At 45.6% G+C, this 26,435-nt stretch overlaps 1 protein-coding gene across 43 annotated transcripts in view; it reads right to left on the bottom strand.

The window, feature by feature from the left end:
* MAP4K4 (mitogen-activated protein kinase kinase kinase kinase 4) overlaps nt 1-26,435 on the bottom strand; it is a 169,713-nt gene that overhangs the window by 48,609 nt on the left and 94,669 nt on the right. For all 43 annotated transcript variants that reach the window (XM_061210812.1, XM_061210815.1, XM_061210821.1 and 40 more), the window contains 6 exons: nt 10,746-10,871; nt 9,352-9,462; nt 5,575-5,665; nt 5,017-5,147; nt 2,577-2,631; nt 1,090-1,168 (listed from right to left, as the gene is read on the bottom strand). In XM_061210812.1, the coding sequence (XP_061066795.1) occupies nt 1,090-1,168; nt 2,577-2,631; nt 5,017-5,147; nt 5,575-5,665; nt 9,352-9,462; nt 10,746-10,871 (593 nt within the window). The remainder of the gene's footprint in view (nt 1-1,089; nt 1,169-2,576; nt 2,632-5,016; nt 5,148-5,574; nt 5,666-9,351; nt 9,463-10,745; nt 10,872-26,435) is intronic.

The following is a 26,435-nucleotide window of genomic DNA, read 5'->3' as shown; positions in this document are numbered from 1 at the left end:
AACCCTGCCAGCAGACAAAGGTGGGGAAAGGATGGTGAAACGTATTGGGGAAAGGATGCGGAGGGCAGGGAGGAGCAGGAAAGAAACGAGTGACGATACATGTGCGTGTCTACACCCACGGATGGGAGAGAGGCTCTAGAACGACCTAACAGCCGGAAGACCGAGTCCAGGACAGAAGGAGGCTGAAATGGAGATCTCTGGCCTATTTCAGAATCAGAATCAAGAACCTAAGAGGAGACAACACCACCTGGAAAACTCATGAGAACAGTTTCAGAAAGGAAAAAAAACCCACAGTAGGTAAGACAGACAGCAGAGCCCAGGAAACAGGAACGGCAAAGGAGGGAGGGAGGGCCCGAGTGCATGACAGCCTGAGTGCAGACAGGAACCGACAGGAAAGGACTCAGAGGAATCCTCGGGAGGAAACAAGTGGGCAGAATGCTCAAGCGAGAAAACAAAGCACTGCCCTTTCCCTCCAAGATTTTAAAACTACACCAAACCAGCGTCACCCCACACTGCTGCACTTCTTAACGCTTTCCTGCACGGAGGTCGTCACCATCTCCCTCCCCGGGATCAATTCTGTTTAGCAGATGCACAAGGAGGGAGAAGGAAGGGGGCGGCCCAGGGAGAGGACCCCTCCTCCAGTGCACGCTGCTGGGACGACAGGGGCCCATCTGACTTCAAAGTTCTGCAATAACTACAGTAAACCCTTCCATGAATTTTAAGATACTACTTCAACTGAGGAACTACAAGTCAACACAGCTTTGCTTCTTCATGTAAAGATGTTTAGAAATATATTACACTGAGAGGTAGGTTTAAGTATTAAAATGGAACCTTTTTCTTTAACGTGTTGGTGTTTCATAGGGTGGCTTGTCACTATTGTATCATTCAGGGACAACTGATCAAGAAAAAGAAACATTAAAAAATAAAGCGATACAACACTTTTTAACTGGTGTTTTGGGGCACTGGCTCTTGTGTTCTTTTGGACCCAGAATGGCCAGAATTTTGCCTTGAAGTCAAACTAGAAAAAGGAACAATTTTTTTTTTTTAAAAAAGGAAAAGGACAGCAACAACAGAGCACACACAGCTTACCATTTTTTGGACTTCAGCCGGGGAGGAGGGTTTCTGGGGATGAGAAACAGCGCTCTCATGGGGTGCATGTCACAGAGAGCTGGGGAGAGGAGAGGGCGTGTCAGTACGTGCTCAGGTCACTCTTTCTTGATCTCTAGGGGCGCACGCTCTGCCCAGCGTCCGATCGGCATGCTTTACGTCAGGCAGTCCACACATCTAGTTACACAGCTGAGGGCGTACCCTGAATCCCCCACTTAAACACAGCAAAATATGAGGAGGACAGGCGCGACGAGAACATACAGTTTCAAGCAGACATTGGAAAGTTTTCATAAATCAAAGATAAATATTGATTCAACGTCCTAAAGGAGTTAACAGCTTAAGTTTCTACACCATCTCTCAGATGACAATGAGATAACTTTATTTTCCTAGGGTTGTTGTGAGGATTAAATTAGACTCGGTCGTAAAGGCCTTCACACAACGCCTGGAACACAGACGCGTTAAACCTTCCAGGAACGCTCGCTGCTGATTGTTAGAGCGAGTGTGCCTATGGAAGAGCAAAAATGGGGGGCGCCAGATGGGACTGTTTAATTCTGTGCAATGACTGCCTCTTCTCCGATCACTTGCCCAACGAAGGCGTGTTAGGTGCACGTGTACACACGAGTATGTCACATCAGGTATTTCCGAGTGTTTATTTACCTTCACGAGACTCTTACAAGGCAGCTGGGAAATGGGGGCCAAAGAAAAGGAGGGTACTGTTCCTGCCGTGAAAGAGAACCGAGACAAAGGGCGAGGCAGTCCTTCCCCGTCTCGGTTAAGGGAGCAAGTGGTGATCAAGACAGACGGCCGCTTCTGCAGTGCAAACTAATCCTTAGCTGTGGGCAGTCTTTTATCATTCATTCAACAAATATTTATTCAGCAGCGACTATGTATCAGGAAGTTATACATTCTTTGTATATACTTTTTTTAAAGGGGGACGAGCAGAAAATGCTGTTTTTCCCTTTGCTCTCTGAAATTCTACCCTGTTCCTGATTAAAAATCAATTTCATGAAGTTGTCATTGATTTAATCCAAAGCAGTAGCAAAATTTCACATAGATAATACTGAAGAAAGTTATTCCACAGATAAAAGGCTGTGCCTCTATTTGTAAAGTTAAAACATAAGTAATACTGAAATTTCCTGTGGTAGGACCAGTTTCACTGAATATTAAGTTCAAACTTTAAAAAGAAAAATTACTGTGTATTATCTGACATCAGAATAATTTCAGGTCACACGTCTGATTACAACTTAAATAAAAGATAACATAGCCCACGGACCTCAGGGAGATCTTCAAAAGGACTAATGCATGCCAAGAATTCCTTTCACATCGAAAACTCCACTGTATTTATGATTCCTTCATCATCTGAACGCCCCATCAGGAACAGTTTCATCCATGCAGCCACTCTCTTTGAAGCCTTGAGACTAGGTTTAAGTTACACAGAACTGGGCTAAAAAGGAACGCAAGCTACTTACGGGGAGCGCCTTCTGCCATCTCAATGGCTGTGATGCCGCAGGACCACAGGTCACTCTGCAAACAAAGCGGGATGTTAGGACACTGTCCTTGCTGTGAGGCCACCAACTCCCCACTGCTGATCATTCACACAAATGACGCACTTGCATTCTTTGGGGTACGAACCAAAAGGAAGTTCTCCAGGAAATTAAAAGCACAAACACATCTGGAAGAACACCTTCCAAAAGAATGAAAGATGCAATAAAGATAACACTGATTGTTAATTAGAACTGCTCGTATCTATGATTGAACTAAGGTGGGTCCCCGTTACATCTTCTCCCTACCCGCCCACTGCGGGCTCTGCAGTTTGTCACTTCTTCATTTCTTTCCAAGCATTTGATGATTTAGACTCCCAGCCTAGACAGGTGTTTACTCTTATGTTTTATGACAATATCTCAAACTTAACTATGATGTTAAACGTTTAAAGGCTAGAAAGTACTCTTTATGAAAGGGCCTCAGAAGAATTAATAAAATCCACCCTTGCTCACTAAACGGAATCATGCTGCCACGTCTCTCTACTCTTCCTTCAGACTTAGTCAGGGGTGTGAGATAAGTTAAGTGCATGCAGTCTTTTCCTTCTGATTCCCCAAAATATTAATTTTAAAATTTGAATTTTATTTTTTTTTGGGGCTACGCCATGCAGCTTGCAGGATCTTAGTTCCCCCACCAGGGATCAAACCTGTGCCCCCTGCAGTGGAAGCGTGGAGTCCTAACCACTGGACCCCCAGGGAATTCCCTAAAATTTGAATTTTAACTTTATCCCCTACTCAAATACAAGTTCCATGGGGACAGGTATTTTTGTCTGTGTTATTCACCTTTGTATCCCCAGAATTGTGACTACCATGTGGTAGGCATTCAATATACATTGGATGACGGATGAGGTTTTATCAGCTAATTTCTTAAAACCCAAACAAGATTTTCTAAAAGCAGATAACAGATGGTTTTTCATCATTAGCCTTCTTTTGTTCAGACACTACCCTAATAAAGAAATTACTTAAAGTTGCTCAGTTGAAGGGTTTTCCTAAATAACCTATAACTATGCTATGGAGCTCAAGCACGTATGTTTTATTACAGGAATAAAGATAGGCCCATGAACTGCTCCCTTATTTTTACGGAGTTTTCTATACCCTCAGGTACAAAGAGCAATTCACCACCTTAACCAGAAACTAATATAGGCAGCATCAGTGGTGGGACCACCAGGTATTCACGCTCCCTGGGGTGATGCAAACAAACCACATCCATCTCCTCTCAGGGGATCTTGCTAAGGCTTTTCTCGATACTAATGGAGCCTCTCCAGTTTATAGAAAACAAGGTAAATGACATTACAGAGACTGGAAAGTTAAAATTCAGAAATGGTAAGATAAATCTAAAGGGTAGAACACTGCCTCTTCAGCAAGTTGGTGTCATGCAGAAAGCGGGAGTTGGGGGACAGGGTGTGATATTTTTCATTGAAAGATACTCAACCACCAAACAACCAAATACAACGTCTTGTCCTATACTGAATACTGGTTTGGACAAACCAGGTGTAGATGAGCTGGGTCTAATTATGGACTCTGCATTAAGGAATTATTTTTAATTAGGTATGATAATATTTTGGATGCGTTAGAAATGTTTTCAAATTTTAAGATACATGATGACATAACAAAGAGTGAAAACTCCTAAAGTCTATAATCTATTTGAAAATATTTTAGCATATAAAAACATAAAATAAATATTCCTCTCCACCATAGGCTTACATTGAGTTCCAGTAGTTGGGTATTTGTAATAAATACTAAATACACCGGCGCGTTGTAAGATAGGAACTCAATTGTGAGTATCATTAACAGGTACATCAACCACGCTGACTCATTTACTTAAGCCAACAGAATTTTTAAGTAGTTTTTACAAACATATTCAACCCGAGTCTGATGATCAAATATGGGTTTTACATCAGGATCAAAAAGTGCATTATTGATACAAGTCCCTAGAGGTCACTCTAATAGTCTACATATATTTGTGACCAAAGCAAAGCTGCAAAGCTCTTTAACAACACTCTAAAATTTCACACAGATGAAGCTATTGCTATATATTCTGACAGTATTTTTAAAATAATAAATATGATTATAATATACTCTTCAAGTTAGAAAGAATAGCAAACAGGGCAGAAGCACTGAATTTACTCAGGACAAAAAAATTTCTACCAACAACGGAGTGACACACAGCCCCACCCCACCTTGAAAGCAGCATCGTACTTAGTAACAGAACAGGGATGATGCAGAATGGACCAAAAAAAAAAAAAGCCTCAAAATACTGTCGCGGCAGACGTGCCCCTGCAGCAGGGGTCCACGTGGTCCACAGTGAAGCAGCAGGGAGGGGGACTGGAGGCGGAGCCCCACCCGCAGGAAGGCAGGGCTGGCGCCTCACCCTGTAATCATAGGTGGCGTCGGGGTTCTCGTCACAGGCGATGACCTCGGGAGCCATCCAGTACGGGGTGCCTATGAAGGTGTTTCTCCTGCCCACGGTCCTGTCCAGCTGAGCACTCACGCCGAAATCCACTGCGGCAGGAAGAGGAAGGAGGGGAAGTAGAACACAATCAACAAACCGGTCAACGGCAAGGTGAAGAACGTGAGGATCAGAGGTCTTCAGAGCAAACCAAACAGAAACACTGCACAGACTGCACCCTCCCACCAACAGGGGTAAGGAGCACCCTCTCCAGGGCCAAGCCACCAAGACGGCAAGACGCCCAACCAGCCTGGGAGCTCCCGGGGAAGCTGGGCCCGCCACCGCCCTGGGCATCCCAACAGCGACCACCAGAGGGACTTCCGGATGAGCCAGGAGCACGGGGGAAGGGAGCCAGGAGCCAGGCTAAGCAATAAGCCCGGCTCCCACGTCTTAGGTAAGACAGAAGGAGAAACGGGGTAACGTTTTCAGCTAACTGCACTCGGGCAGGGTATTAGATCACGTGGCACGCCCATCACATACCAAGCTTCACCTCTGCGTTCTCGGTCAGCAATACATTCTGGCCCTTGATGTCCCGGTGGATCACATGATGGATGTGGAGATGCGCCAGCCCCTGAGCAGGAAAGACAGGTCTGGATTTAGTTCTCTGTCGCTCTAAGTGAATAGCCCAGAACACACCCTTTATAATAAAGTGTGCACACAGGCCAAAAGTTTCTGTGAACATACGATTCAACCTCAGTGCATTTCCAGCAAGACATCACCAATGACACCACACAGAGAGAAGCACCCCCAATCCCAATGGGTCAGGGCCGGGGGGGAGGGGCAGGGTTACCACTTTCTAGCTGCTCCCCAACGGCACGCTTTCGATGACCATCTGCAGTGTCTCTGCTGTCATTTGTGCTATTTGTGTACAGGGTGGTTCCTTTCCCACGCTGCACGCCTATCTTGCAATGGGTGACCCTGGGGGTAGATCTGAACTACACGCATCCCAGGGGAAAAGCAAAGGGCGAGAGTGGGTTTTAAGGTTTGGCCCTTGAATCCAGCCTGGTTTTCCCACCAAAGAGCGACAAACTGCTAGCTACTGATCGACCCGACCTCCACCCCACGTGCAAAACAATTCTGCCATCAAGAGAGCTTTATGTTCAAATCAAGTATCTTTCTTTCCCAAGGAAATAAATCCTACTGGGCATACAGCACTTGTTGATGACCTCGTATCTGGAACGAAGCCCAGAGCATGCCTCTGATGAGAGGTGGTGGGAGAACAAAAATCCAGTTTTCATCCAAATATGGTCAGAAAGACCAAAAGGCATCATTCTCACAACTCATTTACTTGTCCTGACTTTAGCTAGAGAAGCCAAATCTAGAGCCTCCGTAAGCTACAGGCAGCCTATTAACTCCAAAACGTCTCAATTCAAAAAGGGTAAATTAGAAGTAACGATTCATTTGATTTGTCCTGTTTAACTTCTTTGTGGGGTTTTGTTGTCATCATTACTTTGTAGGATATGAATTAAACGTAACAGCTGCCCTAGAACATTAATTTTTCTAACATGGGGGTTTCTAAAATCATTTACCAGTCTGCCTGTGAAACAGAAGAGAGCTTATGTGATGGCTCTGTGTATTTTTCCAGCACACAGGATGTGCAGTGTTATACCACAAAGCACCAACCAGGGGGAAAAGCTCTAAAAATATATGGTATCTTCATGGTATCGTCAGGAAGAAACTCCCTCCTTCCAGCCTGGTGTACCTTTGAACAGTGGAAGAAGAGATGAAAAACGGCAGCTTCCCTCTTTCGTAATTCCTACTTTTATTACTTCAGTTCATTTTTTATTCTCTTAATGTTCACAAGCCCCCTTCTTACACTTTTCCAGAATTATCTTAGCAGCAGGCGTTAAGTAGCCACACCTTCTCAGATGCACGTGGCCTGCCTGCACTCTGGTTCCTGTTGAGCAATCCCCGTCCTAGGGCTGCGGGCGCTGCCTCTGGGAGGGCCCGCTGCTGGTGTGTCTGCCAGCTCGTACAGCGCGTGAGCCCGAGCCGCGAGGATCTGCGCAGCGGACACCGTCTTTCTGAATGAAGGACCTGGGAGGGAGGGCGCGTTCCACCGCCCCCGCCACGGTGAGCCACAGTTCTTCCTCTTCAGCAGAGATGGCAAGTCCGGTACACAGGCAGCGTCCGTCCAAGAGCAAATGAATCAAGGTCCACAACTCGGAAACACGGTCCTGTAAGTCCGTCGCATTCACAGGATGAAGCAGCAGTCAAAGGCCGTCTTCGGTGCTGGTTGGGAGAGGCTGTAACTGCCCACGCTCAGGATGATCTATGCTGGTTTCTATGAAAACGCGAGGCTGCCGTGTGGATGGTGACCATGGAAACGGGCCGGAAGGAACACGCGGCTTCGTGTCTCGAGGCTCTCGGTGGGCCCGGGAGAGCTTTTCTACTGCCGTCTGAGGCCCGCGTGCCCACAACTCTCAACCTGCTGAGATCTTCACTCCGCAGCAACTGACTCTACCGTCCACCAAGGAATGAGGACGTCTGTCACCACAGAAATCAGCCCCCGGCGTGCCTCTGGGACGCCCTGCTTTCCTTCCCCATGAGCGGCCTTCTCACCACCCTGCTCTCTCTTTCCCAACACTGACTCTCGTGACCCGTGACGAACACACGTGAGTACATGACACTGACTCTTCCAGAAGCTTTTGTTTGAGGTTAGTCCATTTAGACGTTCGTCGTAGGAAAAATTCCCATCCTAGATGAAGTGACGTGAAGGAAACTCTCGTTTCAGGTGCCCACGGGGGCGGAAAACATCTGCTGCATCTTGAAAAGATGTTCATTGAGCTACTATGTTCGGCTTGATCTGGGGCCTCAAGCAACCTGGGCTTCTTTCAAAAAATGCTGTCTTGAGTTCAATGGTGGAAAAACAGTTGTATACACTTAGTTACATTAACTGATTCCTGACACTAAAACTCATTTACTTCTCATAATAATGGTACTTCCTTCATAGGACTGGGACCTAAATTTTACATATGAAGAAAGTAAGTCTGGAAAGTGGAGTAACTTGGCAGGGGATGTGCAAAACGTAAGCAGCAGAGGCAGGGCTCAAACCCAAGTCTACCTCACTTGACGTCCACGCTCTTAGCCACTGCTCTCTCCTGCCCACCCTGAGTTTTCGTTATCAAGATAATAAATACACCTGCCCACTCACTGAACTCCCTCACAGCAGTATAGGGCAGGAGGCTTAGTTTCCCATGTTAAGGCTCCTATAATAACCATAAAAGAATCTTGATATTTTTATGATGAAATTTGAATGTGATGATAAGAAGATGGGGTCTCCCATCTCACCCTCTACAACTGGTTTTCCTAAGGGAATTGTCTATTGTCAAGGGCTCTGTAAACTATCTAAATAAAAAGAAATTCAAACTATCTCTGAATTCTAGACGGCATTTTTTAAAACCTGCAGTCCTCTATGAAACTTAAACGTAAAAAGTGGAGTAAATTTATCTATAAATAAAAAATAAAGTAACTTTTTTTTTTTATTAGTGACAGAAACATAAGAATTAGATTCCAGTTCAACTCCACAGTCTTTATTTTTAAAATGTGGTCGGTAAATGAAATCCAACCAAGTAATTTAAGTGTGTAATTGAGGGGTAAAGTAGAGAGAAAAACTGTGCCGGCTGACCAGAGGGAAGAGGCCCACTGGCAACTCACATGCAGTTTTCAAATACGAAATTTTCAAACACTCTGCCTGTGCTGTCAGGACAGCTCTACTACTGAAAGGAATCATTTAGAAGCTGCTAAAACAGTAGCCAAGAACTTGCTCTGACATCATAAACCAGCTTTCCAATTGGCTGTAAATAACATTAAACATTAGAACTTCTCCTCATAAATACTGCAGCAGATTCTAACAGTTAATGCCGAAGTCCACAAGACGATTTTGAAAGCCAGCATTTAGCGCCATTAATATTGCTTTATAAGCTTAGACACACGATTCCCATAAACACAAGAGTTAGAGATTATTTCTCCTCCTCTCCACTCTGATTTTCTTCTTCATAACTGCAGGATGAATTCAGGGAAATACCAAAAAAAAAAAAAAAACTATTCTAAGTCTAGTTTCTTTGGATACTTGCCAGACTCAAAACCATGATGTGGCTTAAACTATCAAAGCCAGCTGGTGATACAGAACCCTTGGTTGTCACGAAAAGAATAACCTGTACAGGTCGCAACTAATGCACAGAAACCCTCGGGGCTAGGCAAATGGAAATGGAAACACAAGCCCACGCCTGGCTGCCTCAGCTGCGCCCCGCTTACCCTCAGGATCTCCCTGGAGATGTAGGCTATCCAGTCTTCCTTGAGCGTGTTGCCCTTGGTGTTCTTCACGAGGTCTGTGATGGACCCGGCCCCGCAGAACTCCATAACAAGCTGGAGAGAGACAAGACACGCTGTGGCCAACACGTCCCACCAGTGGCCAGAGCATCACAGATGTCAGCACACACCCGGGTAGGTTGGGGGGCAGTCTAACCCCCCTCCTTTCCTAAAGGTCTGGGCGCACGACCATTGTGGAGGCACCGAATTCCTGAGAGCATATCTCATCACACCCCATCTATTCGGCACGGACATCTGGTCCAGGAGATCGGCGTCTGCATGTTCCACAGCGCAGCCCTTGCAGAGGCCCTGAAGCCCTCCTTCTCTCCTGAGCACAGATGCAAGTGGACCGTTTGCTCCTAATCAACGCCCAGTCATCAGAAATCTGATCCAAATACTCCTTAACAGGCTTTCCAACTTGCCAGTGTCTAAAATGTTCTATTTTCCACACATCGTGATTCTCAAACTATTTTATATTAACTGGGTTTAGTACAGTTTAAAAATAGTTTAAAAATTTCTCTTTAAAAAGAGATACTATTTTTAAGCAGCACATCATTTTTTAAAAGACACTATTTACAATACCTAAATGTTTCAACAATACGAACACAAGTGTATTTTCAAAGTACTTAGAAAATAAATTGAGTTGAACTATTCTAAAAATTTAACTGTGTTTGGATACGGGCAATGGAAATAAAGGTAACTGTTTCCCTTTTACTTTCCTAACTTTGCAAATAGTCTCTAATGGCTTTTGTAAAAATTAGAAGAGTATTCATCTATCTTCCTGCCCTATAAGTCCAGTACCTTTGGCATAACGTGATAACCACAGATCTGACACTATCTCGGTGTCATCATCTTGAATAGCAATGTATTCAATAAGACATACGGTTGAATATGTATAAATTCTATAAATTTCCCTGGAGTCCACTGTTCTTAATAAATTACTGAACTAAGTTTGTTTTCTTGCAATTTGTCTCTCATTCCAACGTAGTAAAGAAAGATGCATGTAGTTGAGATTCCACACTAATTAATTTCCATAAAGGTTTTATCACATTGCTTTTATTTTCAAGCTACTAATTTCCTTGCTATTTTGTTACTTTTTTTTTTTTTTAATGTGCCATTTTATTCCCAAAACACAAAGTTAACTCTTTTTCCTGCAATGTGAAATCAACACCAAAATAAACATTCAGGACACCTTCCACTGAGAAGGCCAGGGAAGATATCAGATGTTACCCCTTTTTCTTTGCTTTTCTCTCCCCTCCCCTCTCTGGAAGGTTCTTAATGCCCTTTTAAATACAATCAAAGAGGAAACCCCACAGAACGCTCAGGAAACGTCCGCCTACCCAGAGTTGGTCATCGTGTCCTGGGGGGCTCTTTTTAATGAAAGCACCGTAATACGTTGCAATATTTCTATGATGAGAATATTTCTTCAGCATATTTATCTCCAGCTTGATTTCCTCCTCTTCATCCTTAAGGAAAAATAAAAATAAAATGTGCAGCTTTTGAACGACATGCAGGATTTTACTTTCTCCACACGCAGGCAATCAGACGTTCCCAGCCCCTCCAGCAAGGGAGAGACACTTTACCCTTGTGCCAGTAATCGGGGACTTCCGGGGATGCATCCTTTGAAATGTGATTACAAGCTCTGCGAGAAGAAATACAAGCACAGAAGGTAAAGATGAAACAGAAAGCAGCAGGAGCAGAGGGCACGCGTGGCCTGGCTCTTCCACGGGCCACGTGACCCCAGGCAATTCACTCCACTTCTCTGGGCCTCAACTGACTCATCTGTAAAAATGGGAGGAAAAAGGAAACTGGCTGATACGATTTCAAATGACTAGGAAGGGCTGCTTCTTTTCTAGAGAAGATTTGTGGGTATAAATCGTCCGACGCACTTAAGGCAGGTAAGGTTCACCTCTGAGAGCCTCACACAGCAGCATCACCCTGGGTCGGGGCAGGGGCCAAGCTCAGGGGCCCTGTGGTCCTGGACGGAGACTCGGGCCAGTCCAGGAGCCCAGAAACAAACACCGCTCAGTGGCGGCAGGTTGTCCCTAGACTGGGCTCATCCCCCTGCCTCTCACTTTACTAAAATAAGATGAGCAAAGGAAGAAATGAAGAGTCTGTACGAGAAGATTAGAGGGAGAATGAAGGGGACAGATGGCGACAAAGGTCCGGAAAATAAAAATAAGTTGCTCTTGTGAATGTTGAGGTCTCCGCCTTCTCACACCAACCCCTCCCCCCCGCCCCGGGGAAAACCGCGTCATCGGGGGCCTCCTGTCCCCTGCTGCAGACACAGACACGGACACGGGGAGAGGTAACGCCAGACCACCTGCAAAGTCATCCGAAGAAAGGTTTACAGGTAGCACGAGAATGAGAGGAAAGCAGAATTAAAGTGAGAAAAAAGAGAGAATGTGCAGGAATAGAGAAAATCTGCCTTGGTTAGAAAAGAGGTGTTTGAGGGAAGATAAAGAAGATCTCTGAGAAAAGCCTCATAACCAGATCTCTAGAATTCCCTTTATTTCATGTATTTTCAACAGGAGTGGTTCCCTGAAACCTCCTGACTTTTCTACGCTGACACACTCCTTCCACTTCAGCTGATATCCTTCCCTCTCCAGGGAAGACTCAGGGATTCTGAGCCGCGTAGGTACGTGTGCATGCACACATGTGCGCGCACACACACACACAAAACCTACTGTTGCAGCCTAGCATCTCCAAGAACCTTTCATAAGGCCTCACAGACCTAAAGCAAGTTTGGTTTGCAAACATTGCTCTTAGGGCAACATCATTAATTAGATATTAACAGTGAGACCAAATGAAAAAAGAAAATGTCTTCTTAAAAAACAACTTTCAGTTGGTCATTACTGCTTAATAAACCCAACACACCAAAACATGTAATCATCCAACACCAGTGATTCTCAAGGCGGTGGCTTCCAGCTCGGTCCAGAGACATAAGTATGAGAATATTACAGCATACAGATGACAGGCATGGTTGTCAGGTGACTTTGGCAGATGATGACATACATATGGAGCAGAGCCACATGGCCAAGTACGGTCTAGACACTAGTCTGTGTAGTAATTCTCATTCAAAACCCATATATATGTAAATCACACCAAATGCGTACGAATTCCAATGGCCATGGTTAAAGCAGCAATGAACAATGAGAGGCTGAGCAACTAGGATAATTAACTAGCTTAATTCTAAACAAAACCAGTGCTTAGCCTGGCTAGTATCACACAATCACACACCTCTACCTGGGACCTTTATAGTATAGAAACTTTATACTATAAATCATAAAGGGGCAACAGCTTTTGTTCATACTGGGCGCAAGGCAGCGCGCCCCAAGCAGAACTAGGAAGCCCCATCCATCCACAGCTTTATCTTACGCTCACGTTCGCGCCCATGCTGTGGAAGGACCACCACCTGCCGGCACAGGGCCCTGCTCTCTCTGGATCGCAGCTCACGACTCGCTGCCCACAGTCTCTGGGTTCCTGGGCAGCCAGGACACCCCAACGAGGCCTGTTGAGACTGACATGTTCCTAACAAAAATGAGCGTGAGTCTGGCCATAGCCTCACTCCTGCTGGAAAGGAGGTGGTGTTACTCGAGGATTAGAAAGTCAACTAAAGGTTTGATTTTTTTTCCTCTTATCCAAAACCAGTAAACCTATAACGATGTGGGGTACAAAGACTACATAAAAACAAAAGGAACAATGCTGAACTAGAATAGGGAAAAATCAATACACTACTGATGTTAATTTTCTGTGCTAAGAGCGCAGCCACTCACTTCATGCGGTAATGTGTGCCTTTCCGGACGGAGGGCGGGACTTTATTGCTCCATCCCTAAGCCTTCCTACCGGCCTCCACCCCCACGCTGGCTACGTCACCCCAGGGTCTTTAGCCCTGTGATGCTCTGCCAGTAGGTTTCACTTCCGGACAGAAAGCAAACGCTACCTGCAGTTCTCCCACACGAAGCTTCCTGAGCGATAATTAAGGGTCTTGACATATTGTGACTGGTTTTGACATAGTTTTTCTTTTAGTGACAAAAACCAGTGTCTTCCAGGATCTAACTCGTTCACGGCTCTGTATAAGAACAACCAAGACCCTCCATCGGCAGCTGATGTTTTTGGAGCCCACGGAGTTAAAATCCTCACACATCTTACACATTTAAAGATCCTCATAGGCTTATATGCGGTACTGCTCACCGGTGTGAAAAGCACTTAATATGCACATGGGTAGCACTGCTGGAGGATCACCACGGCACAACGCATCTCCCTGAACCTAAGATGCTGCTAGACAGACACCCGATCACTTTTCGTAACGAAACTATGATTCACCATCAACCATTAAGACACAGGCTGTAACATCTTTGAAACTGGGCTGCAAGTTACAAACAATGAAATAGGACACAAGAACAGCTTAAACACAGTTTGGCAACAGCTTTTCTAATACGACTGAAACATCCAAATATTTTCTGAAAATACAGTAATCAGATCCATGTCACTTGCCAGAATATTTCCAGGGTCTTAAGTAGTCAAATCCTGGAAGCAGATGAAACTGAACTACACATACTGAGAGGAAAACATACTGTCCTCTCAAATCATCATTTTAGGATAAGGATTATATATACTTTGAAACATTCCTTCTCTGGCTTCTCTGATTTTCAAATAGATGGCTACTGCACAGTTTATAAAATAAAAAGGCACTCAGCACCACTAACTGTTATTCACTGTCTAATTATGAGTGCCCACCTTGGAGGAAAAGCATCAGAAACGCAGAATCTACCAACAGTTTGAAGCCAACTACAGCTGGAATCCTAATCACGACTAATGCTTATAATATAGTGTCTTATACGGTGTCTTTAGGGTAATAACGAACCAACTTCTGAGTTCGAATCTCCCTTCAGTCATTAGGTGAAAACAAGTTTGGTGTTCTCATTCCAGTATTTAAATACATACACACCACCACCAAAAACAAACACCTCATTTCGCCAGAAAAGATACAGCGGAAAACAGACTTAGAACAGACTAACTGCATTTTTAAAACGATGACAAATCCCACATTTGCAAAGAAAGTGGATGTAGCAAAGCTCCATGAGGAAGTGATATATCCAAGCATCCCAGCCGAGTCCAAACGCCTCTGCCCTTCATCCTCCTCTTTAGGAGGCCACAGTCACGTACAGATGGAAAAAAAAAAAAAAAAAAAATTAAGGGTCACTTGAGAGAGGAGAGAGGACATTTGGGGAGGAGAGCAGGCCCCCTCTGGGTCTCCTCCAGGGATGAGGCAGCTGCCAGCCCCCTGGTGATCTAAGGCAGCTGATGCCAATTAGCATTCTGGACTCTCCCCAGTGGAAAAGGTCTTTGTCTCAGGCTGGGCTAAGACTAGGGAGGAGTTTTCCTTTGCCTTCCTTGGCTGCTAGAGGACGGGGCGGGGGGACGGGGAGGGCACATCTGAATCGTGGTCATCTTCAAAAGCAGCTGTGGGTTTGGGAGTCATAGGAAAAGCCCTGTCCACTCCACAGTCTGAGCACAGAGCAGTGCATAGGACTAGTGGCGTTTCTTAATGACTCCTTAAAATGTTGTTTAAACTCTCGTTACCAAAATTCTGTCTCCTTCCACTGAAGGCACGCGGACCTCCAATGAGCCGACTGGGAGGATCCAGGAGGTCTGGGGGATGTTCTCCCCAGCAGCCCCTCCTTACAGAATTAAGCCTACTCATTAACAGTTGAACAAAAAAAGGAAGGGCAATTCATTATTCACTCTATCTTTACTAGATGGAGAGAATACTAATAAAATGAAATATGCAAGTATCTCTGGCAGATTTCACCACCAAAATGTATATACTTAGAATGAAAATAGCCATTAAGTATCCATTTAAAAAAAAGTTTACAAGTTTGTTTTAGTTAACTACCACCAAACCCTTCTTTATGAGATTGTGAACCGGCAGAGAAATGAGGGCAGATCACCTTTGACCTGGCAAATCCCAGTGACATCTGAGAGTGTTACTCAGTATCACACCAAGCTGAATTCACCAAAATTAATTTTTATGACTCAGACGTATGAAAAGTTCTGCAACTTAAATTCACTGATAATTCAACCAGAGAGAGGCGAACACGACTCTGCAGGGAAGCTTCTAGAGCAAAATGAAGGTCCAGGATCTGGTCGAAGGAAGGAATGGAACGTTCTTTAAAATTAATCCGCGTCCATCTCAGAAGATCCATCAGCTCCAGAACAAAAACCCCAACAGAAAAATGACAAAATTAACATAGCTGCAATGGAAATCAAGCACTCATGACATCTTACTCAAGAAAGAATACTGCCTTGAACACACTTCAGACAAAAAGACATGCTCCCTAGTTTTGCTACTGAGCCAATGGACTTCTGAGGTCCCAAAGTCTAAGTCTAACGGCCCTGAAGCCCTTAACCTGCTCTTTCTGTCGACAGACACCACCACGTAGGACTCTACTTGACTCAGCAAAGTCTTCTGTGAAATCTGCTATATTTCAGTGAGGCTGTGTCACTCGACTGGGCTCTAAGAGCAGCGTGGTAAAGAAGAGAACTACAGAGCAGCACCGCCCACCGGGATGGGCACGGCGGGGTGGGTGGCGGGGTGGTAACTTCAGACTGTGACGAGACGGTGCAGGACGGCAAGTACAATCCATTTTCCTCAACATCACTCACTCATGAAAAACCTGGGGAGACTGGTGCTTGCAAGGAGGCCAAGACACACCTCTGGGATGACCCCTTACCAACAGGCACAGCATGGCGAATGAACACGGTGAGCTAACTCACACCATAAAGTCAGGTAAGACACATCGCTATTTTCTCCAGGAACTAAACGAAACTATTAGAACTTTCCAAAGTGTCAAGCCCCAATTTACAGGACACAATTCCCCAGGGTACCAGTGGCTTCGATAGTCTAACTTGAAATAAGTCACATCAATACTTGATTTTAGAACCCATCCATTTTCCTCCTCCATTGGGGACCCTGAAGTATGGCCCCTGAAGTAGGAGCTAAAACCTAGGTCCCGACAGAGATGGAAAGCAGATCTCCCGGGTAAGGCCCAGAGCGCCAAAATCAAATCCTCCACCAAAACACTTGATTGTCACCCCAAAATATGCTTCTTTGACATAGGATTATTTTAAGCTGAAGGTACTTGAAAAACAGCAGGGACAAAAAAGGTGCTCTGACCTCCCCTTTTCTTCCTGAAAGCAAGCGATAAAACTCCCACATGAAAGGCATCCTTCCTATACCAACTGGAAAAAACATTCTTATCACCAGAGCCAGGGGGTTGTGGCCAAAAGAATTCTGTACAAGCAAGCCTCTTATCTTCTGTTAGCTGTCCCATATGGTTTAGTTACTGGTCCACAATGGCATCTCTTTGTTCAACCCGGTACACAGACACAGTCTTCTTTGAGTCTTCATTTTCCTTGTGAAGGCTCCCATGTATATATACGAGATAGACAAGTTAGCAAACCTGTTTGTTTTCCTCTTGTTAATCTTTTATTACATGATCAAGAGCCTAGAAGGGTAGAAGGAAAGGTTTTTTTCCCCTCACCTACATAACCAAACTGGTAATTATATTATGAGACCAGAAAGAGATCAGTAATCCAAAATGCTCGGAAGATGACAAAATGATATATTCTTAACGTCAACATTTTGCCATTCGCAACACCAGTGTACAAGTATATTTAGGTAACTCCACACGTTTCAATGTGTACACAGAAAGAAAAAAGAAGAACTGTTACCAAAGATTATCTCTGCATTACAGATATTTTCTTCTTTAACTTGTCTAATTTTCAACAATACTATTTTCCTTCGTGGGAGAAAGCTAAGAGTTTCGAGTAGAGGCGTTAACTCCATAAGCATCCAAATGAGTTTCCTTCTGGCCGTTCGCATGTCCAGCTCCCCCGCCTCCCTGTTCAGGGGCCCCTCACGCCCCCCTTGCTGTTCCCGAGTCACCGCCAAGCTCCCCGCTGCTCACTCCAGGGCTCAGCTGTACGGGGAGGGTGATGGGAGTTTGCAGAACAGGAACCTTGCTGGTTAACCTGCCTTCCGCTGGGTCAGCGTCACCCAGAGCTCGGACCTCCACGGTCACGTCTTCCTGTTGGCTCCAATGGTACCAATCCAGGCCCATGACTTCCTGAGATCAGAAATTTCCAAGCTCAAGTTGTTTCCGGAGCAAAGGAGAGGTACCTGGAGCCCGGGATCAGCCATCGTGCCAGCTTCACCTTCCTGACCTGCCCGAGGGCCCTGGACAGTCTTGCCTCTGTGCCCACGCCCTTCCCTAAGCCAGGGGCGAACTCCACCAAGAGCACTGCGCACACGTTAAAACCTGAAAGCCAGGCCCTAGTAAGCGGTGGCATGAAGGGGCACAGCTCTGGAGGAGCTATGAGTGTGGAAAACATCACACGTCTGTGCGTTTCTGACTGGCCCCATCGTGCACTCACACGCACAGAGCCCCTGCTTACACAACTGACACAGCAAGTCAGTCAAAGGCTGGCTCTGAAAATAGTCTGCAAGTGAAAAGGACAAAGGACAAACTTCTGTTCCAGGCCAAGAAGGAGCGTCAAGGGCCAGATATACTCCCACTTGAACAACTACGATAGATAAAACGTATGAAAGAGTTTTAGGACCCTGGACACCAGGGATTGAAGGACAGTGACCTCTGAGAGACGGGAACATGAGGAAAGACCTACAACTGCCGAGCCTGCTGCCCTGGGAGATTCCAGGCTGCAGCAAAGCGAGAGGAAACCCCCCCGAAGCCCAGAGGATGCTAAGCTAAGGACACAGAGCTGAGGGGCAGCTGGAGCGTGCAGGACAGAGGTCAGGGAGGAGGGATGCAGAGACAGGGCAGGAGATCTGAGCAGAGCACCCAGCACATCCTCCTGAGGTCAGGGGAGGACCCCCAGAGGATCGGGGGACGGTACCCAGTGCTCACAAGGACGGGGAACAGTGCCTGCTCCCACTGTCCAGACTGGAAAATCTCATCATTCACAGGAATTTGGGCACAGCATTCAGGAGGCTCCTGCCTCAACAGTGGGGTAAAACTAGCTCTAGACTAAATGCCGATCTGACCCCAAGGAACAGACCTTAAAAGGCTCAGACGGATTCCAAGTAACTAACTGCATCCCAGGGGAAAGCTCAAGAATATTATAAGAATATAAAATGTCCAATACCCAATAAGGTAAAAATCACATGGCTGGCATCCAATTAAAAATTACCAGGTGTGCAAAGTGGGAACAAATGCCCATGGGGGGTGGGGTGGAAGGGGGTCAACTGAAATGAACCCAGGTAATGGAATCAGCAGACAAAAACACCACACCACCTACAACCTACACCCTTGCAGGTAGTAACCACTAAGCCTTCTGGGGCATCTGCCTGTGAAGGAATCTGAGATTCAATTTGTTTTATGCGGCTCATTAAATTAGAACCCAGTGTGTTCAGAACGCAACAACTTGGATTTACAGATGTTTTGATTCCTCTACCAGGGCGGAAGGCTGAAGACCCTCACCTCCCAACAACATAGAGACCATCTAGCCCCACTTTCCCACCACTAAAGGAATATCATCATAATTTTAAAAAATTTAAGTCACACATAGGAAATCAACTGAACAAAATTAATGTGCAAAATATGCTTTTGATAAGATCATTAAAATAACTTGTTTGATCTCAATTGCTATAAGCAAGCTATTTAGTTTATGCCTGAATCAAAAGTATAGAAATTGCCAAAATTAAGCAAGTAATAGACCATACTCTCTGCCGGGGTAGTGAAGTGTTCTCTGCCAGGGTGGGGATGGGTAGTGATTGGTGGTGGACGGTGTCCAATGGCCAGTATTTACAAAGCTCAGTAATTTTCTAATTCCGACCTCGAGGATCTTAGTGGCCAAGCAAAGATTTTGCGGTATGTTTCATGGTTTTACCTTGACCTTTCCCTCACCCTTCCTGTCTCCCTCACCTCCCACCCTCACGAGCTACCCTAATTCCTGCTTATATGATCTGTGTCATGATATACCACAGCAGGTGAGTGAAAGAGGAAAAAGAAGCAAGGACAGTCTAGAGAAATGTAATCAGATCTTCCTTCGGTCAGCTATCTTGCAAGTGTCATGGTGTTAAGCCAAAATAGGAAGTAAGTACCTCCAACCTGGCTTCTGGCGCTTCCTGGATAACAGAAATCTGCAATCGTGTGCCAATCGTAGCAACAAGGAAATAAGCCTTAGTGTAAAGGTGTGTTTTGTTACTTTCAAATAATTCTCTTCACTGTGGGTAATCTGCATATCTGGAAAGGGATCCCCTCTTTGCTCTGAAATGGCAGTTTCCACTCAAATACCATGGAGTGGCCTGACACAACTTTACAGCCTGGAGAAGTGTCTGGGGGATCTTCATGGAAACCACGTGTGAAGAGCCATTCCCTCGGCTCTGAGGATTCAAAGATGCTTCCACAGAAGTGACTCAAGAAGACAAGGACTGAGTTCCACAAGTCTTTGGGGAAAACAGAAAATAGAAGCGAGATACTCTAACTCCTGACAGACACCCCCTTTCCAAAAGCTTTTAGGTAACAAAATTCAGGTAAGTGCATCACTGGCAACATTACACGGCACCCGCGCTCATCCAGGGGGACTTGCACGGATGTGGAGCCGCCCCAGTGCTTCTCAAAACTCCTTACTTGGACCTCCCTGGTGGCGCAGTGGTTAAGAATCCACCTGCCAATGCGGGGGACACGGGTTCGAGCCCTGGTCCGGGAAGACCTCACATGGCGCAGAGCAACTAAGCCCGTGCACCACAACTACTGAGCCTGCGCTCTAGAGCCCGCGAGCCACAACTACTGAAGCCCGCGCACCTAGAGCCCGTGCTCCACAACAAGAGAAGCCACTGCAGTGAGAAGCCCACGCACCGCAACGAAGAGTAGCCCCCGCTCACCGCAACTAGAGAAAGCCCGCGTGCAGCAACAAAGACCCAACGCAGCCAAAAATAAATACATATATATATATATATATATATATATATATATATATGTTTTTAAAGTTTACTTGGCTGCCCCCCACCCCTTTAAAAACAAAAAACAAAAAACCTCCTTGCTTGTGAGTGATGGCGCCTCACGACCGCGGGTGGAGAAAAGCTACAGGATAGCCTCAGTGATTAAACCTCGCCTCCTTATTTTCCAGTTCCAACTAGGAAAATAATCTAAAATGCCTCTCCCCTTCTACTTTCCCCTACTTTTTAGAAACATACCAAATCACGTGAAGAGAGAAAATGGGAGGAATACGGAGCCCTAACCCTGAGTGACCAGCCGACGGAGGGGCCTGACCCTGTAGGACCCACCGCCTCCCCTAGACTAGACAGGCGACTGACCTCGAGTCTTAATAAAACCCAAAGGGAAGTTCTGCTGTGAACCAGACCAATCCATTCAGGTACAGCCCACGGTACGGCTGGTCCTTCTTGGGAAAAGTCTTGATGGATGCTTTATACTCCGTCAGAAATTTATAAAATGTGTTCCCGAGCCTCCCGGCTGGAGGAACCCTTCCCCCCAGCACAGCCGCCTCCCCCCAGCTCTGCACCAGTCACACCAGCTGCACGGCTCAAGCTCCAGAAGAACCCAGAAAGGCAACGAAAACTTCCAGTAGCATAAAAACCATGCATCTGGGGACAGACAGATCGTCATCTGTCTCAGCACTCAGCCCCACAAAAACCCGCTTAAGATCTACCTCCTCTGTGAGGACGTAAGCTCCAGGAAGGCAGGGACTCCGCCCTGTTCACGCCTGTGCCCCTGACAGGCCCTGTCCGACTGAACGTGTGCCCTGTGTACAGCTGGATGCTGCCGAGACAGGCGATCTTTAAAGTAAGAAATAAAAATTTAAAAAGAGTAAATCTCTGAGCCTCAGTTTCCCTGCATGCAAGAGGAGGAAACTCTACTCCATTCTTGGCTGGGGAGCCACACCCCAGGGTGGAGGAATAGAAAAGTCAGGTAACATGCAAAGACCCCCATGGTGCCCGGCACACAGCAGGTACTCAAACGCGATGTTCGGAAAACGAACTACAATTACCTTTTGCTTTATAAATTGACGTAATACAACTCCGAGCACGAAGCGTGCCTGCAGCAGCCTGTCAAGGGCAACCCCGGTGAACTCAGACCAGTGAACTCGGCGTCACCTGCCCTCGGGCAGCAGGTATGTGGACACTTGCCAGGCTTGTCGACTCACTGCTGTGACGGCTGAGAGGCCAAGCAAGGGTGCCGGCCCCCAACGAGACCAACAGCCAGATCCTGAAACGGTCACCCCACTGTAAGCTGACTGCATGGTCTGCTCAGGTCTCCTGCTAAAGAACAGTTAGCGACGTGCATCCTTAACTACATGTCACCTGCACATACAAGGACGCACCGATAAACTACAGGTGCTCCTCTTGGGAAAATGTGGAGAGATGCCAAAAATCCAGATACCACAAAGACGGGAGGAGAGAGAGAACCAATTATCTTCATTATGTGATTCAGTTAGAAAGAAGATGACTCAGTGCTGACACTGGTATTAATCAACTGTATTCTGAAGCTTTTAAAGGAGGGTCACAGCTACCAGGGGGACAAACTCACCCTGCTACAGCTTCATTCACAGTATTTTCATTCTGAGACATGTTGTGATCACAATAAATGGTACTGCTGATGGTGAGTACTATTTGTATTTTATCAGAAAATAATTTTTCTTTTGACTGTGACTTTAAAAGATATACAAGGTTACTGTTTAAAACGTGAATTTTATCGCATACAGGAATAAAAAGTGTTTTCCAGAAAACAAATCTTTAATTTTAAGAGTGGAAGGCAATAATACAGGATTAAGCCTATCCAATATAAAGAGGCAAACAAAAAGTTTCCGCAAATTTTGAAGATGCAACTTCAATATCGTATCTTAACCTCACTTCTTTCACCTCAGATAGTCCCCCATTCCCCCAACCAGCAGTTATTTAAAGCAAAGGTGTAGATTCCTTTTTTTTTTACATCACCGGGAAGATAAGCGATCAGCAAACTTTTTGTTATTAATCACTTTATACAGAACTTCAGGGCAGGGTACTACATGCACCGTTCACAAAACTGTAATAAGTCATGCTGGTCTAAAAATAGCTCAGCGAGATCACGTTACCTAATCCATTTTTCCTCCTTTTACACACACAGACGCATACACTGCGGAGAGTCAGCTGCAGGCTGGAACTGCTGGAGAGGGACCGGAAAAGCCGGCCTGGGACATCACAGACACAACGGTCACCCAGACGCTCCCTCAACAGCACCCAGCACGCCCCCCACCGACCCTCAGACCACCAAGCACCGCCCTATGTGCCGAGTGTCTGTGAAGCAACACACGCAGTGAGACTCCGTGTGGCCCTGGGGTCAGGCTGGCCACCTCGGAGTGGGTGTTTTAAAACTGGAACTCTCAGAGAGGCCAAGAGTTGGACCACAGAGACCCCGTGCTGCCCTCAAGGCGATGGGGCTGGACTAGGGAAGGGAAGGGAAGGGAAGGGAACCAGGGCCGTCACCACCAACACAACGTACAAAGTCACTACCTCAATGGCGTCTCCACCAAAATGCAAACCAGTCAGTTCCGTCTTCAAATACATTTCTCCAGTGGAAACCCGGAAAGGTCACTCACCAACCCAAACTCCCACGCACGAAGACGGGTGCCATCCTGGTGGCAGCAAGCAGCCCCCGCCATCCACCTCCAACCAGCAGCACAAACCACCAACTTCACCACCTGCCGGGACTCCACACACGAAGGCCGAGAGTTTGCGACGTCACATTTCCTGACAGCCTTTTAGCGAGAACCATGGGCCTGCGAAGGCTCATCCACGGAACACGTGCACTCAGTCAGCTGGCTGAAGGCCGCTTCTGAACAGAAGGCAGCCAGGGGCAGGAAGCAGAGACGGAGGGACACACCAGGAAAGGGCATCAGGCTGCCCCCGGGGGAGGGGAGCCCCGCCAAGGTGCAGGCGGGCAGACCTTCCAGAGGGAGTTGAGGGGCTGGAAGAGCCGGCACAGTCGGGACCCAGTCCAGAGGAATCACAGAACACAGCATGAAGCAAGGACGCTCACAGGACGCAAGCCCACATCCACATCATCAGAGCCTGGACTGAGTGAGCAATAAAACTAAACACATCTGTAGGGGAAATCAGAAAACACCCTCTTTTCCTGCCAGGCTCAGGATAAGCTGGCAACCTTGTGTCTGTGCATGGATGGAATACTGAGCCTTGGGCTAAAACAGGCACACAGAGCACTGTAGCCTCTGTCTGCAGAATTCATTAGATTGATCGGTTTATCTAACTAAGCACAGATGCAGGAGGGGGGAAGACTAAGTTTAAATTTTAAGGTTCTCTACGGCTTTTAAAGGGAAGAAAAAGAAATGCCTCCGGAGTTAAGAGTCCAGAGTAAATAAAGGGTTAATTTGAAGCTCGCTGTTCAGGGCTAAGAGCCCCTCAGTGGTTAATTTTAACTGAAGACAAGGACATCCTTAACTATTTGGGGGGGTGAGGGAAAGGCATAAAATCTTAGAGATATAATAAGTAACAAATTCTAGAGATGCATGTGTTTTTAAATAGCATGTTGAACTTTTTCAAATATTATAAAAACCAGTGTCAATTCAGGGAAAAGGCTTCCCTACAAGTGATTAAACTTTAATTATGTATATAAATTATAGTATGTAGTAATTCATAATATATAATATAAATATAATCAAATTAATATATACACATTAAAGAGATACATAAAGGAAAAAACCCAGTGGTACTATGGAATCTTCCCTAAACATTCCATCTAAAAATGTACACGAGCTGCTACGAAATGCGTCTCAGACACAGCAAACCTTCTGAGATTTGAATCAAAGTAAATTCGCTCTGATTGTTTGGCCACAGTCTTCCCTGCTGTTTCAACTACCTGTTTTACCAAAACGACCATTTCTTAAACTTAGAATGAAGAAAATTAGCATGTCTCCATCAGCGCTGCACTAAGTGATTTAGAGGCAAAAACTCAGTAAGACAATGGTACTTTCAATTCACTGAAATCTTCAAGTCTGCACCGAAAACCATCTTGGGCTCTTGAATCACTCGTGCCTTCTCCATCAAGTAAGTACCCTTGGCATTATTCCACTGTACACCAAATAATTTTCATAGAGTTGCAGGAGAAGATAACTACATTCTCAGACCAGCTGTGCCTGGTGTGCCTGCTGCCAAAGCACACATGGAGACCCCACAGCTGTGCGCATCCATCAGGCACGAGGTCACAGCCCCGCTTAGAGACAGCCTGGCAGCCAGCATCTCCCTCCCACACAAAGGAAGCAACAGATGCTGGAGATGACACGGTAACAAACACTGGGACTGAACCACCTCAACTATTCAGCGGAGGGAAGATACAAGTCAAGTGTCAACAGAAATACACAGAATCTATCAAAGAGGTTTCGAACAGTACATACGTTTCAAACAGTCAGGCTTTTTTAAGTCATATGCTGCTTCCTTTCCCTAACTTCACTTTTCCTTATATTCAGATAAGTTAAAAGAATAAAGACAACCTTGTTATTTAAGGAGCACCTGTCAAAGAAAATATATGAAGTAACCAGTATGTACAGTGGCAATGAGTGCCCACTTTTCAAGATCTTAGTAAAAACTAAAACTAAAAAGTGCTTCTCATCACATGGTATTATGAAATTACTTAAACTGGCCTATTCTGAAGTAGTTTGCAATCTGAAGGACACACTGCCTAAACACAGCACACGGACAGAAGAAGTAACCACGACATGAATAAAACGAGTAAACACGCACTATTAACAAGCTCCCAGGAAGAAGTTTACTGTGAGGTGGCGACTAAAAAAAAAGTTATATGAAGTATATGTTTGAGACTAGACAAGGCTAAGGAATTCACCTGCTAAATTATTTAGGAGAAATCTTCCTAGGATAAACACAAACTTATTTTTAAACTAAATGCAGCCACATAGATAAACACACACGTTCAACTGGAAATTCTGTGAGTGGTCAGCAGCACTGAGAAACAGCTTCAATACCAGAAAAGACTGGAAACACACCAGAAAGTCAACTATACTTACCCCGGTGGAGGAGGGGGCACAGGGTAAGGGAAAACATTTCTCCATCTTCCTATTTTCTAGATGAGTAAATTACTTTTAATGTTAGAGAAAAGGCTATTTCACCATTTAAAGAACAATTTTACATGTATATGTATATATACATATCTCTCTCTATATGAAACTAGAAAAATACCTATTAACATGTTAACAGTAAATAAACCAAGGGGACAGAATTATGAAATGCTTTTTTTCATCTTTCTTTTTCTCTGGATTTTCTCCCTAGAATATCTACATTTCATAAATAAAAATAAAAGCAAAAACAGTAATCTAGAAGTCATTTAAACTTTTGGTTCCAACTGCTTTATAGAGCCAGAATTTATATACCATAAAACTCACCACTGTTAAGTGTACTAAACTTTTCTTGGGGGAAGGAGAGGATGAACAGAACTAACCAGCTACGTCAAAGGCCCGGAAGACCTGAAACATCTAAGCTCCCGTGACCAGAGCAGTTAAGAAAACATTCTCCACCTGTGAGGACCTCGGCTTTCCTGAAGCAGCCTCAGCTGTGAACTCTGCTGTATCGGAAGCGGGGTAGGGTCACAGGCACGGGCACTGTGGGGGAAGAGGAAGAGGCAGAGTCCTCGTACTTGCACAATGCCAGCAACCCCTCTCCACGAGCTCCAGGCCACCACCCCACGCACGGTGCACCCACACCATCCAGTACTCGGGTCCCGTTATCTCCAACCCGACCGGCGAAGAAAGGGGCAATGGGTATCTGCTCCCCATCCTCCCCTAGGGGAAAACACTAACACAGAGGCAGGTAACTAGAACTGGTGGTTACTGGTAAGGCGTGGGGCTTATCTTGAAGAAATAACCACTCACTCGGTTAGACTTCACCGTGAAGAAGCATCTTCAATGTTCCACCTTCTGCCCCTTCTGTCTGTGAACTAAGCGAAAACGGCAGGTACCCTAAACCTCCCCGCCACCACACA

Source organism: Eubalaena glacialis, chromosome 14, assembly GCF_028564815.1.
Source record: "Eubalaena glacialis isolate mEubGla1 chromosome 14, mEubGla1.1.hap2.+ XY, whole genome shotgun sequence".
Classification (NCBI taxonomy): domain Eukaryota; kingdom Metazoa; phylum Chordata; class Mammalia; order Artiodactyla; family Balaenidae; genus Eubalaena; species Eubalaena glacialis.
Note: the sequence above shows the minus strand (reverse complement) of the source record. Positions and strands in the feature narration are given on the sequence as shown.